This window comes from Pelobates fuscus, chromosome 10 (genome assembly GCF_036172605.1).
Source record: "Pelobates fuscus isolate aPelFus1 chromosome 10, aPelFus1.pri, whole genome shotgun sequence".
Lineage (NCBI taxonomy): Eukaryota > Metazoa > Chordata > Amphibia > Anura > Pelobatidae > Pelobates > Pelobates fuscus.
Genome location: NC_086326.1, coordinates 21,401,254 through 21,419,885, shown reverse-complemented (window position 1 = coordinate 21,419,885; position 18,632 = coordinate 21,401,254). Strand labels below are relative to the sequence as shown.

Genomic DNA, 18,632 nt, shown 5'->3' with positions numbered 1-18,632 from the left:
AGCCATCTACAGTGAAACAATGTTTTTTCAAACTATAGCTTCTTCCATTCAGGTAACTTGCTTTCAAACAACATCAGAGTTATTTGCCATCTTCATTTTATGTTTCTAAAATTTCCAAATGTTTCTATTATCAGTAAGAAAATGCAAATTTGTAAAGCTGTCAAAAAATAAACACAAAAAAAACAACAACTAATAAGACAAATATTAATTGGAAAAGAAAGTCAATATAAACGTGATGTGTATAAATATTTGCGTAAATTTGTAAATGATTTTAATTCAGATGAGAGAGCGATTTCCTTCGAGGCACTGTGTTCCACAGACAGAGTAGTGGTTTGGTTCCTGGTATACCTTCAGTGTTCCAATTCTTAGTTTTTCTGACCAGAATATATTGTATGATAGAAGACAATAAAAGCATAAAACACTTTTGCGAAACAGCAGTTCTTTTGCTCTGCTTTAACCAGCAAGCAGTGTAAACAAGCCAAGAAAATAAACAAGTGAGTGCACTTTAGAGGATGCAACAATAGACTTAGCTGTCTGGAAAGAATGAGATTTTCTCTTCACATGGGGTGTCCTGCGAGACAGCAAGCAGCCTTAGATGCACTAAGTGCCCTCTGGACCAGCGCTTGACATTTGTCTTGCTTTATCAGTTTATTATTCTCAAACAGGCCTTCATTTCTTGGAATGCCATGGGAACCATCTGCAAAGGTCAACATGCCTGTGCATTAAAGAAAAAATATATTAAAATATATCATTGCTGAATCATGTTATATATTTTTCATATGCAAGAATCGTGTTAGGATGACCATGATGTCTACAAAAGTAGCTATAAAGAACGAGCAGCATCCATCCTCTACTTCCAAAAACAAATCCACTTCATCCAAAGACAATGCATCAATGCAAACAAAAGGAGGTCCGATTCACATTGGGATATGTTAAACGTTACAGTGTCTCTTTAACTAGGGACATTATATGACTCCCAGCTAATCTTATGAAAGAAAGCAATTAAAGAGGAAGTAAGGTCATTTTTTTCCAAGTGTATATTTAACAGGTCATTTAGTCATAGGTACAGACTGTTTTTAAATATTAAATGATCTTGCAGCAGCCATGAAGGCTGACTATGTGTGATGATTTCCTACGTTTAATATCTTGCAGAATTCCACAATAAGAGATTGCTGGCCATATGTAACCGTTACGTTAATACAGGTCTTACATCAGAATTCCTGGTGTTTGGTGACAGCTGCTGTTAATATCTGATAGATTTTAAGGTACCCACCCTTTGTCTTGCTCCTCATTATATCTTTTTAGATTGTAGCCTCATGGATCAGCATGCTAAGCACTTTGTATAAAAGTATTATGATTAGCAACTTTGGTTTGCTGAATTACAGCATTAAGCCACTTCTAATATTAGTAACTGAATATTTGATATGTGTAAATAAATGATGAAGTGCAATAGATAAACAAAAAGGCTATCTTTGAATGACAGAATTGTACAATTTCTGCTTAACCCTTTTATATCAGAAGGCATGACTATTGTAATACTGAGTGAATCTGTGTATCATTTGTCATGGAGGGGTTAAGAATACCAAATAAAAAAAAAATGATGAGCAATTCTAACCACAGGATTATGAAATTAGGCCAAAGACCTGAAATCAATACAAATCATTTTTAACTGAGGTAAAAAATTAAAATGTTACAACTTACCAAAACCCTCTACCCGACCACCTTTAAATTCTCCTTCAAATTTCATGTTGTCGTAACGGGTAAAAACACCAGCACCGTGGAATTTTCCTTGAAGAAACTCGCCTTCGTACCTAAAGAAAACATTCGTGCAACATGTTAAGGTAGCGGTCTACGAGTTCCAAAATGAGTTTTAAATAGGACATTGCATCAGATTTTAAATGTGGAGGGTTGCAGGAATAGACTATTTACATGGACCGTGACTTCTTAAAAACAAAGAAAAGGTTTCATTGCATTTTACTAGGTTATTACAATTTAAGAGATGACTCTAAATACTTCTATATTATCACTCCACGTGACAAAAATCGGGCAAGATGCATACCTAAATCAAACTAATGAATCCACCATGTATTAGATTATATATATATATACACACATATATATTTTACCAACCTTGATCCATCTGGAAAGGTCAGCACTCCATAACCACTGAAAAGTCCATTTTCAAACTGGCCTATGTAGATACTCCCATCAGCAAATAATAGCTGGCCCATTCCATGCCTTCGGCCTGCAGGAGAACACAATGATGATGCTCATTTTATACTTTATTGACATGTTCATCATGGTAAACAATCTGCTTTGTGACAAGAGCTGCTCCCCAAATGAACAAGGAAGCGTAATATCATGAAATATTATAACACCACAGGATATGGTATTAAACACAAAAGGGCTATTTTTAAACGAAGCAATGATTTCACCGAGATCTACAAACATAAGATAACAGAATAAGATGCTCCAGATGCTGTGGACTACATCTCCCATGATGCTTTGCCAGCTTCAAGGTAAATGCATTCTTCCCCGTATTGTTTGTGACATGCCCGTTTAAGATAATGCGCAAGGCAGCGATTCCGTGGTACTAACCTTCCTTCCATTCTCCGTGGTATTCCTCTCCGCTGGAATAGGTAAAGGAACCTTTAATCAGCGTCATACTTCCAATCGCTACGGAAAATGGTTAAACCTGCTGAGGCATCTACAAAACACACAATGACAGAACACAAAGCATTAGACAAATAGTAAACAAACAACATGTAAAAATAATGATAATATAAACTTTCCATTCTGCAAATACAAGGCTAATGCTTGTTGGACTTTAACCCTGTATTTGCTAAAGGATCAGATGTCCCATTATATACATAAGTAAACAATGATCTCCCTAATTTAAACGAATAGCCATTTGGACAACAACTGTCATTTCCCATGTGAGTTTTATGGTCTCCTACAAGAAAGTTCACATAATACAATTTGCAAGCTGTATTAGGATTTCCGGTGATTTTCAGTTAGAGAGTTGTGATAAATGCATGCAAAATATTTTAATTCGGGAATGGAGAGAGAATACGTTATGGTGAAACGTGAATTAAGGAGTTCTGGAGAGATCATAAACCATTAGACTGCTTGTCAAGGGGAGAGAGGAAGAAGTAGATCCCTATCGGCCTGATAACTGATCTTTCCTCACAGGTCACTTGCTATGGAGATTCTAAACCCCTGATGACGACACCTCTGTGATGGCTTTAACCCTCCCCCCATCCCCTTTCGCCTCCACTATCTCACCATTAAAAGTAACAGGGTGATCGCAATCAATATAATATTTCGACCAAAACACACATGGATGCATTTATTCACCCAACAAAAACAGAAACCTATTTGGTTTTAAACAATATCAATTTGCGACCAGAAGCCCCATATCCTACTAATAAAAATTACATTAACTTTTTTTATACGTGTTTGTCTCTCTAGCATGGATAAGTACAGACACGATAGTACTTGAGATGCCTAAATCCATTAAACATAATTTAATTGCAAACCCACGACTGACTGAACAGAAATATAGATAACTACTGTCTAGCCGGAGAAACATATTAAATTTGAGATCATCTGTAATGATAGCATTTAAATTCGAACAAGATGACTCAAAATGGATTACATTTATGCACTGTCGACAGACTGGCACAAGGCATATTGAACAAAAAAATTATAAAACTGACAGATATAAACTGCTTTATCTGTCATTTGCATGCAAACATGTTCTAAATATTACTTTTGCTAAAAAAAAATATATATATATATATATATATATATATACACAAAAATCACACTAAATATAAAAGGTTGTATAAATTGCAAATTATGAAGATTGTCCCAAAATGTGGGCTGTGTACCTGTCCGTGTCTTACTAAATAGACTACAGCCTGTGTGGTCTGTAATCCCCATCACGATGAGGCAGCCAATAAACACAACGTGCTGATTTCCAACACTGAACATATCTGATCAGATGACAGGTAGATTGGAATTAAGTGGCTTCTTGCATAGCATGCACTAAACATACAAACATTGGGGTGCTATGTGCCAATAGCCTTCGGGCTAATGTTTGTCTATGTTTTCCAGCTGCTCAAACGCTTATTTAGGAGCCAACATTTGCCAACCCTAGCTTGGAGGCTCAATATAACTAAAACCGACATGATGTATGAAACACAAAGTAATCAGACTACTAGTGGGTGGCTGCCACAACACAATAAAAGCCAAGAACATAAGGACAAATTGAAAAGGCTACTATGCAATTAATCAGTGGTAGATATTTCATTCAGAATATGTATAAAAGGTTATCCGGGTCAAAATGGGTAAAAACCATAAACAAAGAAACAAACATGTTCATCCCAAAAATAAAAATTGTCAAATAAAGATGAGTAACATTTATAGTGTCTTCTGCTCTACAAGGTTTAAATAACGCTTTCATAAAACAAAAGTCCTTAAGTGTTATTAGGTCTAGACAGCAGGATCAGATGATTTAATAGTCTAATGGGTACTCCTGCCTTCTGCTCATAATTGATGTTAGAAAGGGACTGTCTTAGAATTCCCATGATACCACTTGTCTTAATAAGTGTAATAGAACATGTAACCTGCTCTTTCACTCCATTACCGCCCTCCCAGACTCTGAACATAAAGACATGGAACAGAGACAGTTTTCGGGTAGTAAGTAAATATTTAAGTCAGAGAGAAACTTTCTAAAAAGGGGAAAAAAACGAGCACGAAAAAAATTGTTGTTCTACCTTATTTATCTTGTATAAATATACATCTCTATAATGTCAAAATGGGCAAGCATTTCGTAAACGGTTTGGTTTATAATTATAGAAGAAGTAATAAAACTGAAAATGTGTTTAATTTTGTTTAGTGAGCTGGGTTCTCTGAAAGTTTTGTCCAGGAAGTGAAGCTGCATCTTGATGTCCACAATTCATTTTGCATGATGGTATTTTTAAGGGTTACTTCAACCTCAAAATAACGGTGTTTTACTAAGCTATTTTTGGATTTAATTGGTGCAGCGGAGAGATATGTTACGCATGAGCACTAGATTGCCAACGCTTACCTATGGGGAACCATTGGATTGGCTGACATCATCAATCTTGATTATATCAGCCAAGGAGGTTTCGAGTGGCTGCGGCAATGGTAGAAAGGTAAGTAATGCTCATGTTTAAAACCCTCACAGATGGACAATTCCTAAATAGGAATAGGAACATTATAATATTCCTTTATTCCTAACAAATCTAATTTGAGTAACTAACCCTGAACGATAAATGTCAGGTGGACATTGCACCTTTGGGCTAAATTAGAGCCTAAAACGTTTAAGTTTAATGATTTGGAATGTAAATTTACTTATTGCAAGGTGCATTCAAACAATTTTTAAACAAATATATTATAGTTATTATATATTATCAGCATTTATATTACACCAACTTAGTCTGCAGCACTTTACAATTATAAAAAAAAAAAGGTATGTCTAAAGGCTCTGCTCAAATGAGCTTACAATCTGTGAGATTTTGTGTTAGTCGGATATTTATCATAAGGTGTATTCCCCAAGCACACTTACTGGTAAAGTTGGTCTGACTGGGATCCAAGCCTCAGTTTCCCAGTCAAAGGCAGTGATGATACCACGGCTTTAACTAGCTAATATACCGTAGTTAGTTATGTCTGGTATTAGTATAGCATACTTTTTTTCATATAGCAACAGGCACACTGCATATTTATAGAAGTACCAACAGACTTTTGTTGTTGTTTTTATATTAGTATAAACATAGGCAACAAAGTAATTTCTGAGAGTGACATTTTAAAATTATAGGAAGAGAAAGACAATATATATTTGGGTGAGAATGGAAATAAGGTGATGGCAGATAGTCTGAATGAGGAGAGACAAGTTTAATAAATATAGATGTGATCTGTTACATAGAAAAAAAAAACATGCAGTAAAAGAGGCATAACTAAAGCAGGTCGTACAAGATATATCTAGAAACATTACATAATGAATGTACAAAACAAAAACAAGTGGAACAATAATATGATGTTCATAAAATTATTTATACATGCAGTGGGTCCAAAAAAAAAAAAAAAAAAAAAAAAAGAAAACTTAGAAAAAGCCAAGCAGTCTAGATAGATTTAGCAATGATCATCAGATGACTGAAGAACTTCACCACAAATCCAATGTAACGTATTGCTAAACAAACAATGTGATCCTTAAAAAAATGTGACAGAAAGGAGAAGGTCTCCATATATAAATCTGTGAAGTTAGAAGAGTCAACCACCCTTTCTTACAATGTATCAACTTACTCAAGGCGCAGTTTATTCACTAAATGAAACAAAAATGTCTTATTTAAAGAGTGCCGTAATCACCACAGCCTGCTGAAGTGGCTATGGTGCCAGCATGGCTATGGTGCATCCTCCAGTTCTGTGTCAAACCATTTTTGAACGGTCTGACAAACATGGAGAGCTTCTCTAGTGCCCATTAGAAAATAGTCCCTCCCTAGCTTGGCATTTTACATTTCCCGCATTAGCAATATGAATTCCATCCACATTTGAGTGGCATTCATTGGCAGAGTATGTTGGCATAAATTAAAGCCCAAGCACTTATGGTGCATACCAATGGAGTATGTCTGATGAATGCTCCACCTGAAGTGTATTGTCTTAGAACTGCTCTCAGCAATCTAATTAGCACATGTGACAGGCAGACTGGGACTAGAAAGGCAATTACTAAAGAGGAGTTGGGTTTAAAAGGATTAAATAACTCAAAAGAAAATGGAAGTAGAATTTGATCAAACATTTTTCAAATTAGCTATTTTTTTTCCATATTGTGACCTAAATTAGTCACTTGCTATTCACTAGCCAATTCTCTACAATTAACTGTTTAGTGAATAAATTCTTAGGTTTCCTCAACCAGTATCCCTAGAAAAAGCATCTTAAAATGAAATACATCAAATATCTCAATATATTCTGCCATGAAACAGCTTTAACCCCTTAAGGACCAAACTTCTGGAATAAAATGGAATCATGACATGTCACACATGTCATGTGTCCTTAAGGGGTTAAACTAATTCTTATTAGATGTGCATGCGCACAAGGAGTGCCTCAACCACATCACAGGCTAACAAATCACGGTTTAATCTACATTTCTAAATCCTGCTTCACATTAGTAAATGGTACAAAGAATATATATCCATATATTACAGACAGGATATTATATTGTATTCCTTAGAGAAAAGCAATATTACCCTAAATCTACCAATTTCTGTGTTACAGGGGTCAAACGTGTATTAACATACTTCCTTGTTTTGAATAATGGACTCCATGGCCAGATGTGTTCTCTTGTCCTAAATTAGTGTGGCACAGTCATGATTTTATTGAAGAACTCCTACGGGAACAGGCAAAGCTCTGATGTATGTATTGTTTGTATGCATCCTGAAATTATACGCTGTACTAAGTTTATACAGGTTTATTCACTAAACTCTGAATTGTACCAAATGGCAAAATTAGGGCTTAAAAAGTGAATGTGGCATAAATCTAAAAATAATCAGTTTGGCTATTTCAGTAAGTATTTTTAGTGAGAAAAAAAACCTATAAAACATTGTTCACATTTTAGACCAAAATAGATTAAAGGGACTCTATAGTCACCTGAACAACTTTAGCTTAATGAAGCAGTTTTGGTGTATAGAACATGCCCCTGCAGCCTCACTGCTCAATCCTCTGCCATTTAGGAGTTAAATCCCTTTGTTTATGAACCCTAGTCACACCTCCCTGCATGTGACTTGCACAGCCTTCCATAAACACTTCCTGTAAAGAGAGCCCTATTTAGGCTTTCTTAATTGCAAGTTCTGTTTAATTAAGATTTTCTTATCCCCTGCTATGTTAATAGCTTGCTATATCCTGCAAGAGCCTCCTGTATGTGATTAAAGTTCAATTTAGAGATTGAGATACAATTATTTAAGGAAAATTACATCTGTTTGAAAGTGAAACCAGTTATTTATTTTTCATGCAGGCTCTGTCAATCATAGCCAGGGGAGGTGTGGCTATGGCTGCATAAACAGAAACAAAGAGATTTAACTCCTAAATGACAGTGAATTGAGCAGTGAAATTGCAGGGGAATGATCTATACACTAAAACTGCTTTATTTAGCTAAAGTAATTTAGGTGACTATAGTGTTCCTTTAACAATAAATGAGACAATTACATAATGTTACAGGAACAATAGGTAGATGAAGACCCTGTTTAAAAGGTGTTTAAATCGTACAGGTTTTTTTTTTTTCCCATGAAATAAATAGATGAATTTCAAATTTTAGGCTAATATATATATATATATATATATATATATATATATATATATATATATATATATATATATATATATGTATTTGGGGGGCCTTGGATATTTTAATTTAATATTTTGAAATCTTTGGTCACCACTCCACATTCCCCTGTAAGTTCCACATGTAAACATTAATTTATTTGTGATGCTGTGAGGTCTCCTGGCCAGGTGTCTGATTGCCCAGGCTGGCTAGTGATGCGGTGAGGTCTCCTGGCCAGGTGTCTGATTGCCCAGGCTGGCTAGTGATGCTGTGAGGTCTCCTGGCCAGGTGTCTGATTGCCCAGGCTGGCTAGTGATGCTGTGAGGTCTCCTGGCCAGGTGTCTGATTGGCCAGGCTGGCTAGTGATGCTGTGAGGTCTCTTAGCCAGGTGTCTGATTGCCCTAGCTGGCTAGTGATGCTGTTAGGTGTCCTAGCCAGGTGGCCCCCAGCCCTGGCTGGCTAGTGATGCAGTGAGGTCTCCTGGCCTGGTGTCTGATTGCCCAGGCTGGCTAGTGATGATGTGAGGTCTACTGGCCAGGTGGCCCCCAGCCCTGGCTGGCTAGTGATGCTGTGAGGTCTCCTGGCCAGGTGGCCCCCAGCCCTGGCTGGCTAGTGATGCAGTGAGGTCTCCTGGCCAGGTGGCCCCCAGCCCTGGCTGGCTAGTGATGCAGTGAGGTCTCCTGGCCAGGTGTCTGATTGGCCAGGCTGGCTAGTGATGCTGTGAGGTCTCTTAGCCAGGTGTCTGATTGCCCTAGCTGGCTAGTGATGCTGTTAGGTGTCCTAGCCAGGTGGCCCCCAGCCCTGGCTGGCTAGTGATGCAGTGAGGTCTCCTGGCCTGGTGTCTGATTGCCCAGGCTGGCTAGTGATGATGTGAGGTCTACTGGCCAGGTGGCCCCCAGCCCTGGCTGGCTAGTGATGCTGTGAGGTCTCCTGGCCAGGTGGCCCCCAGCCCTGGCTGGCTAGTGATGCAGTGAGGTCTCCTGGCCTGGTGTCTGATTGCCCAGGCTGGCTAGTGATGATGTGAGGTCTCCTGGCCAGGTGGCCCCCAGCCCTGGCTGGCTAGTGATGCTGTGTGATGGCTGATGTGGACTGCTCTCCCTATGATGCCAGGGATGCTCCATGTGATAACACTAGTAGCCAGGCTGTCAGTGAGCCATGGGGGAATGATAAACACGCTGCTTACCCGGTCATGTCCCACAGCAGGTCGGTCCCCACGGCGGCCACTTACTGTAATGGACCCCGGGGCCCCTCTCAGCTCACCGCACTCCCGTCCTGGGTCATTCCCCAGACAGCAGGCTGCCCTGCCGGTTGTTATGACTACAGAGAATATCGCTGGCTCCTATTGGTCCAGAGCGAGTGAGGGCAGCGGTTACCTGAATCCGCGGCCGCCATCTTTACTGAGGGCAACGGCCCACATTAACCTGTTATAAACACCGTGCCAATAACAGAGTCTAAAGCTGTCAGCTGAGGGATAAACCTGGTCTGATTGAAGGCTGGCTGAGCATCATGGGAAATTTAATTTAATAAAAAAAAAAAATGGGGTGCACCTCCCATGACGTCATCACTACAGGAGGATCATTTAATCTGTGTTAAACGTTTCTCTATTTAATTTTATGCCATTTTGCATCAATAAAAAAAATCCTTGTGGTGGAATGCCCACACATGCCCTCAGAGTCCTGTCTAGAAGTAGGAGTTATTATTGGCTTGTTTATTTGTAAAATCATGTTTAGATTCTGAATTAAATCTTTGTGGAGCCAGTTTTCTAATGAAATAAATACATTGGGCCGCTGAGACTTTACTTTCCCCTATGAAGCCGCGGCGGCCATGTTGGAGAGGGGCACTACGTCACACGTGCCTGGCGCGCTCGCTCAGTAGTAACAGTGGGCGGGGACAGATTCCATTGGTGGAATCGCGGTGAGTGACGCACTGGGCGGGGAGGGGCTGGGCACGTCACGCGCTGCTCCAGCTCCGTTGTTGTGAAGAGGTGACAGTGGGCGTGGCCGCACGCGCTCGCTCCTCCCTCTGTGATTGGCTGGAGGATACCGGAAGTGTGGGTAGCGGGGGCTGTGAGTCAGCTGTCAGTCAGTCAGTCGGTGAGTGAGTGTTACCGGACCATGGATGAGACCAGCCCCCTGGTATCCCCGGTGCGGGAGCACACCGACTACACCTTCCAGCCGCCGGCCCCGCAGCCCAGCCCGTCCTCCCGCTTCCCCGGGCTCCCCGGTGTGGTGATCCGCATCCCGGCCGCCGCCGCTCCTCCCCCCTGCGGGCCCTCCGCCGGACCCTCTCCCCCCGGCTCCCCCAGCGACCGGGAGCGGCAGCCGTTACTGGAGCGCTCCCAGGCCCGGGACTACAACCGATTCCCGGATGACCCGGAGTTCGCCGAGGTGGTGAAGAGAGCGGAGAGGGCGATAGAGCGGGAAATCTTCCCGGAGAGGATCTACCAGGGATCCAGCGGCAGCTACTTCGTCAAAGATGAGCAGGAGGTGAGCAGGACCGGGGGAGGGGGCGTTTATGGGTATGATGGGGCGGGGGGAGAGGTATCAGGTTTAGGGGTATGGGGGGGGAGAGGTATCAGGTTTAGGGGTATGGGGGGGAGAGGTATCAGGTTTAGGGGTATGGGGGGGAGAGGTATCAGGTTTAGGGGTATGGGGGGGAGAGGTATCAGGTTTAGGGGTATGGGGGAGAGGTATCAGGTATGGGGGGGAGAGGTATCAGGTTTAGGGGTATGGGGGGGAGAGGTATCAGGTTTAGGGGTATGGGGGGGAGAGGTATCAGGTTTAGGGGTATGGGGGGGAGAGGTATCAGGTTTAGGGGTATGGGGGGGAGAGGTATCAGGTTTAGGGGTATGGGGGGGAGAGGTATCAGGTTTAGGGGTATGGGGGGGAGAGGTATCAGGTTTAGGGGTATGGGGGGGAGAGGTATCAGGTTTAGGGGTATGGGGGGGAGAGGTATCAGGTTTAGGGGTATGGGGGGGAGAGGTATCAGGTTTAGGGGTATGGGGGGGAGAGGTATCAGGTTTAGGGGTATGGGGGGGAGAGGTATCAGGTTTAGGGGTATGGGGGGGAGAGGTATCAGGTTTAGGGGTATGGGGGCGAGAGGTATCAGGTTTAGGGGTATGGGGGCGAGAGGTATCAGGTTTTGGAATATGGGGGAGTGGATGCGGGGGGAGGTGTATCGGATTTAGGGACGTGGGGGAGGGGAGAAACGTGACAAATTTAGGGATACGACGATGGGACGCGTCAGATTTAGGGATGCGGCATTGGGACGCGTCGGGTTTAGGCATGTAGCGATGGGACGCGTCGGGTTTAGGGATGCGCCGATGGGACGCGTCGGGTTTAGGGATGCGCCGATGGGACGCGTCGGGTTTAGGGATGGGACGCGTCGGGGTTTAGGGATGCGCCGATGGGGGCGCGTCGGGGTTTAGGGATGCGGCGATGGGGGCGCGTCGGGGTTTAGGGATGGGGGAGCACCTCGGGGCTTAGGGATGGGGGGCGCGTCTGGGCTTAGGGATGGGGGGGCGCGTCTGGGCTTAGGGATGGGGGGCGCGTCTGGGCTTAGGGATGGGGGGCGCGTCTGGGCTTAGGGATGGGGGGGCGCGTCTGGGTTTAGGGATGGGGGGGCGCGTCTGGGTTTAGGGATGGGGGGGCGCGTCTGGGTTTAGGGATGGGGGGGCGCGTCTGGGTTTAGGGATGGGGGGGGCGCGTCTGGGTTTAGGGATGGGGGGGCGCGTCTGGGTTTAGGGATGGGGGGGCGCGTCTGGGTTTAGGGATGGGGGGCGCGTCTGGGTTTAGGGATGGGGGGCGCGTCTGGGTTTAGGGATGGGGGGGCGTCTGGGTTTAGGGATGCGGGGATGGGGGCGCCTCGGGGTTTGGGGATGGGGGCGCCTCGGGGTTTAGGGATGGGGGAGGCGCCTCGGGGTTAGGGATATAGGGAGGGGGGACATGTCGGTTGTCTTCCCTCTGACACCCCAAAGAGAGAATCACAAGGGGTAAAGTTGTAACTTAGGCACTGGACATTTCATTTTATCTGCCTCCTGACCCTCAATAGAGAATACAATAGGGGGACTGTAGTGGTTTGGGGTGTCCCCATACCAAAAATTAGACTCCTGTCATACTTCTAGCAGGTTGATTGTTTACAATTTTGAACGTCAAAGAGAATGTAAAGGAACGCTTCAAGCACCATAACCACCACCGTGCGCTGTATGAGTTCCTTGGCACCCCCTGAATGTGGCAGGTAGTTAAGTAATTTAATAGTCATTATACCACCCAACAAAAAGAGGGGTGCAAAGACCAGAAACATTCTTTAGAACAGGGGTGCCCAAAAGGTAGATCCACAGATGTTGTAGAACTGCAACTTCCATGATGCTTTGCATGCTCTATAAAGACAAAGCATCATGGAAGCTGTAGTTTTAAAACATCTGGGGGTTGTACCTTTTGGGCACCCCTGCTGTAGAACATGACATGAGAGTGTAAATAGTAGAACAATGTTATATTCAATACATGGCACAAACAAAACAGGAGAACTTAAACGTACAAAGACAGGTGAGCTAATGCAAATATAAGTGAAAAACACCTATAAAAAGTGAAGCGAAAAATGGGGTATCTTACCCTTTTAAAAACAGTGATACATAGGCAGGATAGCAGCACATGCAAAAATAAAATATAGTGCTTATGGTACAATATCCACAAGTGAGGCCAATTGCTATACCTCACTTGTGGACATTCCACATCTGCACTGTGTTTGCCCATTTTGTTTTTGCATGTGCTGCCTTCCTGTCTATGTATCGCTGTTATTAAAGGGTTAGATACCCCATTTTAGGTATCAACTTTTAATAGGTGTTTTTCACTTTTATGTGCATTATTTTGCAGAGCGTAGAAAGGTTCACATCACACAAGTGTTTTTGAGCTGCTAATTTGTGTTTAAGCGTTTGTTTTTGCACACTATACCTTTGTTGTTTACAAAAACAGGAGAGCTGCCTATTGCATTTCGTGCCTAGCATGGCCCTTCTTTCGGTTTGCTTAACAGAAACTCTGAGCAGGAGCTCCTGTAAGCAGGGGCGTACCTAGAGTATTTGGCACCCGGGCGAATCCTGTGATTGGTAGAAAAACACCCACAATTTTTTATGGTTTCAAGAATATGTATGTATATCAAAATACATTAAGAATGAAACTTATATAAGCATATTTATTTAGTTCTAATTAAGACTGATACCTCCCTAGGCACAATTTGCTGTCCCTCCTCTACCAAACCTCCTGTCCCCCTTCAAACACCCCTGCCCCCCCCCCCCCAAAAAAAAAACACCTGCCCCACTTCCGAACCCTTTCCCAGACAAACCCCTTCTCCCCACTATCTACAAAGCCCTGTCCCCCCCCACAAAACCCTGCAACCCCCCTACAAAACCTCTGGCTCCTCTACAAACCCCTGCCACCCCCCACAATTATTTTTTTTACTGTACAAAGGATAGTGCAAGGTTTCATTTTCTTCACTCATTACTGTATGAGATTTCATTGCCATCAACAAGGAGATAGGGGTAGCAGGTGGTTACACAAGGTGAGCAGCGTTATTATTCAACAGGAAAAACACGACCAGGCTTATGGTGGGTAGATGTGATTAGAAAGAAATTGGATAAAGACGTACATAGAGATGCATAGTGAGGCCACAGATAAAAATCTGAATTGTTATACAGAAAGGTTAGAAATCCTGCTTTTCACTTGCATTTAGAATGTCAGCCTAAGTAAGATTAGTAAATGAAACTAGAAGTTTGGTGTTTTTATGGTTACCCTTTCAGTGCTGCAAGGTTTGCGCTCCATTTAGGATGCTGACCTGATACATTGCTAAGACTTGCCTATTTGTGTGTCTGTAAGTTTATTATATTGGGCAGCTTTTATTTTATTTTTTTAAATTCTTTTGACCATGACAGGACACCATACACAAAACAGAAGCATTTGACCACGCAGTGTATTGGGCAGCTTTTTGCTTTGCGACATTCTGCTTTCACTTGAAGGGTTCATCTTCCTTCCCCCTTTTTTAAAACGGCTCTGTTTCGTTTCTTTAAATTGATTTATCTTTGTTATTCCCTTTTTTAATGCCGTCACTTTAATTTATACATAAGGAAAAGTAAGGACTACATTATGTATAATTCTAATACTCAAAAACATGGCAAAAGGCAGAGTTCCCTGTGTGAAGTCTGCCAGGGAAGGGCTCACCTCCTCTAATGTGTTAATTCATTGCAACACTCTAGTAAGTGTACACTGGGCAAAGCATGTGGAGATTGCATCACTGATGTGGGCATTGGCACTTTTAGAAGACACATCATTGACTGAAGACTTGGCAGGTGAAGATATGTCAAAAAATATTTTCTTATGGTCTAGGGGAGGCTTTATAGTCCATGATAAGAATGGGGTCTGGGGGAAAAAAAAAAAATATATATATATATATATATATATATATATTTGGACATTTAAGGGAAAATTCACAAAATCAGCTGTTTTAAGCTTCAATATTTTACGTAAAATATAAAATTCCCCGCTGAATTCAGTTTTTCGCCGGCATTGACATAGAACTGCTCAGATTTCCAAATCCTCACAGTAACTGTTCCAAATTACATAACTTTTAACATATTGACTGCTTATTAAAAGCAAATATTTATGTACAGAATAATGCATTCTAACCAAATCACAAATTTATTGTTACTTTTTACCAGCAGCCAAATAAAAAAAAAAATCTATGTAGCAATTGCTACAGGCATTAAAATTAAACCACTAAACCACTGTACCGCATGTAATATAATCTTTTGTGTAAGTGAATATTATCTTTTTTTTAATCCGACTATAGCCCATTGCTTTTCTAATGCTATCACTGCTGACTGGTTTTATCTTACACTAGTCTGGTGTTATTTCTGTGTGTTATCTTTTTACTTTAAAGGGACACTCCAGGCACCCAGACCACTTCTGCCCATTGGAGTGGTCTGGGTGCCAACTCCCACTACCCTTAACCCTGCAAGTGTAATTATTGCAGTTTTTTATAAACTACAATAATTACCTTGCAGGGTTAAGTCCTCCCCTAGTGGCTGTCTACTAGACAGCCACTAGAGGTCACTTCCTGCATCATAGCACAGATTATCTGTGCTAGAGCGTCGCTGGACGTCCTCACGCTGTGTGAGGACCTCCAGCGTCGCTCTATTCCCCATAGGGAAGCATTGAAATTCATTTTCAATGCTTTCCTATGGGGTGCGCCAATGCGCATGCGCGGCATTGGGACTCCTCGGCCGGTGGGCGGGATCAGTCTCGTGGGACATGTCGCTGCCTGAGGTAAGTGACTGAAGGGGTTTTCACCCCTTCAGTAACCGGGTATTGGGGGGTGGGAGGGAGAGGGACCCTCCAGTGCCAGGAAAACGGATTGTTTTCCTGGCACTGGAGATTTCCTTTTAAGAAGGTGTATGCACCTCACTAGATCAGCCTGAATAAAAGACATTTCCATTTAGTATTTGAAATAGTATTTTTAGTATTTCCAGTGTCTGTTTAGAATCAGAATCTAGCAAAACAGCAGGTGATGAGTTTCTTTTGGCTCTTTAATATATTATTATTTTATTATTTATATAGTGGCATCAGATTCCGTAGCGCTGTATATGTTTTAATGTGTTGATTGAATACTTAATGAGCATCTCAGTACGTCAAATAAAACATTCTTGAAAATACAGTCCCTGTTCCAGATCTGTTCTAAGTATTACATTGTCATAATTTCAGCTGTTAACCTACAATCTGGACAGAAATGAGCAACCGTTTTGAATCACAACTCATATTGTACTCCAGCAGATTATGTTGCACGAGTTTTGGAAAAATCTGAATACATGACAGAAAATAAAGTGAATTGTAGTTGTTTTTCAGGTGCAATAGTTGGCCCTTAGGGTACCGGTACTCCTTTTACACTATGTGTTGAGCTGACCATACGGATCGGTTCATAGGGTGTATACATAGGGGTTCTACTTGGTCCCAACTTGCAGTTTGGCTATCTGATGGTAAATGCTCAGTGATCGTCATAGAATGCTGAATAGATTGACATGGTTAGCTCAGTTCTTCTCTAATGGAACAAATGTGATGCAAGTTCACATGACATGCAGTTATCATTAGTGGAAAATATGATTTTATCTGCATTCCTAAATTCTAACTGAAAACAAAATTGTTCAGCTGTTCGATTTCTACTATTTCTTCAAGAAACCCTTGGATCAATTGTGTGTTATTTGGGATTAGCTTGGCAATGCTATAGTATGTTAATTAATTTGGTTGGCAGAATTACTTCTTGATTTAGTGAGAACTCATTGCAGGAGCTGAAAATAAGTTCACTTTACACCAAAAGCAGGTGCTTAAGAATTGTTTAATTATTAGCCTATTGAGTCTTATTATTATTATTATTATTATTAAGGTTTTTTATATATAATATATTGATTTTTTTTTTATAGCACTATAACCGCCATACATCCCCAAGAGGAGAAGGTAGTGCTAAAGGGAAACTCTCAGGATGCATTTGTGAGAATAGACATACGGTACCTTATGCCAGTCTACCTTTCCAGCTTACAAGCCCCACAGCTCTCACTCCTCTCGCTAACTAATCACAAAACTCTGAATCCTCTCTCCCAAGTATTTACTTGTCCCCATTCTCCATCCTTCTAACTAGCAGGCAGCCTGGGACAGAGAAAGAGGTAGTGTGAGTGTTGCAGCAAGGGGGACATGCCACACAGCCTCTTCAGAAAAGAAGGATGTTAAGCAGTTGGAGAGAGAATCAGAAAGCTTTTATTAACTGTTTCATAGCCGGCTAGTCTAAACAATTTTTGTTCCTGTACTCCGATCTTAATTATAAAGAGCAAGAGACTACCTCTGGTGGCAGTTTTTTTCCACAATATTAATGTCATTCTGCCATGAAATGATCATGGTGTCTGCATTAGAATTTTTCAACTTCATCAAACTTTTTTTTTTTTTTCTTCAAACTCAAAAGTTATAATAGGAAATCAGTGAACACTTAGTCTTATGGTAATGCCGAGCTCTCATTAACACAATGCAACCCGCCCACCATAAGTTATTAATAAGATCCTAGGTCCTTGGGGATTATACTTCCTAAGTGTACTGTTGTGAATGTGTGAAAGTACTTGAATCATGGATTCTCTTGGTAAATGAAGCGGCATATGCTAAATAAGGTCCTCAAATGGTATTGCTGGCAATGGACAGCTACAGATCGATATACCACCCCATCCATTGCACACAATGCAGGTATGCCAAGATATGTAATAGGCAAAGACTCTTCCTGTTTAGTGGCATATCTGCATTCATAGATTTAGAAAGAATTGTGTATAACATTGAAAAATAAGGATTTCTGAATACGGTAAACCATTGAGACAGACATCCTGGCACGTTAGTAGCAAATTTAGTTATGCGAAGTGCAGGAGCATGATTCATGTCCTAGCCTAAATTATGTATAGTTTTTTGCTTTGTTGCTAAATCAGTTCCTTTTTTTAGTGCAGATGCACTGTAGTTTTTTTTAACTGACTTTTTTTAAAAAAAATATTTTACAGGCATTTTGATGTTCTATTCAAGTCACTGATCTGCTCCTATGCACTTTTGTTAGTCTTAGTCTAAACATTTTACATTATTAACCCTTTGAGTGAAGATAGCTTTTTTTTTTTTGGCAAGTCCTCACACTTTACTGCGCTTTCTAATCCAAGTGTTTTATGTGTTTGAGGGGTGGAACACTTTGTCATCAAAAAGGGAGACGTGCGACAATATCTTGACAAAAAAGAAATACCAAAATGTGCAAAGTGCTTTTTTCACGAAGCGCGTCTTGCCAGCACTACATTGGAGAAATCAGAAGCAAGTGGGCTATAGACCTTAAATCGTCCCTGTTTGAAAGAGAACAATATCCTTTTTCAATTAATGCAGGTTTGAGTGTGTCACTTAAAATAAAATAAGTTAAAATATGTACAATATATTTTGGGGGTATCACCATTAATAGACCCCCAGACATTTGCAAACCTTACACATGGATACCTCTAAGAGCCGTTATTTATAGAGGATAATGCTATGAATCTATAATCTGCATCATTGCATTTAACTGTTTATTTATTTTAACTGTAAATCCAAGTTCACTCTCTTGTAATTTGAGTGACTCTGAAAAAATTCCCTTCCTGTCTTACTTTCTCCAGATCGGGTTCCCATCTTAATACTCACCTTACTTGCTTCTTGTTTCATAGTGTTACCTTAATTGGCATCTTACTTAGATTACAAAATATATATACATATAT

The 18,632-nt window shown here is 41.3% G+C and overlaps 2 protein-coding genes across 2 annotated transcripts in view; one reads left to right on the top strand and one right to left on the bottom strand.

The window, feature by feature from the left end:
* Positions 1 to 246: 246 nt before the first annotated feature.
* Positions 247 to 9,613, bottom strand: MORN4 (MORN repeat containing 4). The gene is made up of 5 exons (XM_063433996.1): positions 9,522 to 9,613; positions 2,599 to 2,707; positions 2,131 to 2,245; positions 1,702 to 1,811; positions 247 to 715 (listed from the first exon to the last, which is right to left on the bottom strand). The coding sequence occupies exons 2-5, from the start codon at positions 2,663 to 2,665 to the stop codon at positions 558 to 560; spliced, it is 450 nt and encodes a 149-aa protein (XP_063290066.1). The 5' UTR covers positions 2,666 to 2,707; positions 9,522 to 9,613; the 3' UTR covers positions 247 to 557.
* A 750-nt stretch (positions 9,614 to 10,363) lies between these two features.
* The window catches only part of PI4K2A (phosphatidylinositol 4-kinase type 2 alpha), a 29,268-nt gene continuing 20,999 nt past the window's right edge, over positions 10,364 to 18,632 (top strand). The window contains exon 1 of the mRNA XM_063435008.1: positions 10,364 to 10,824. Within this exon, the coding sequence (XP_063291078.1) occupies positions 10,453 to 10,824 (372 nt within the window). The 5' untranslated portion in view covers positions 10,364 to 10,452. The remainder of the gene's footprint in view (positions 10,825 to 18,632) is intronic.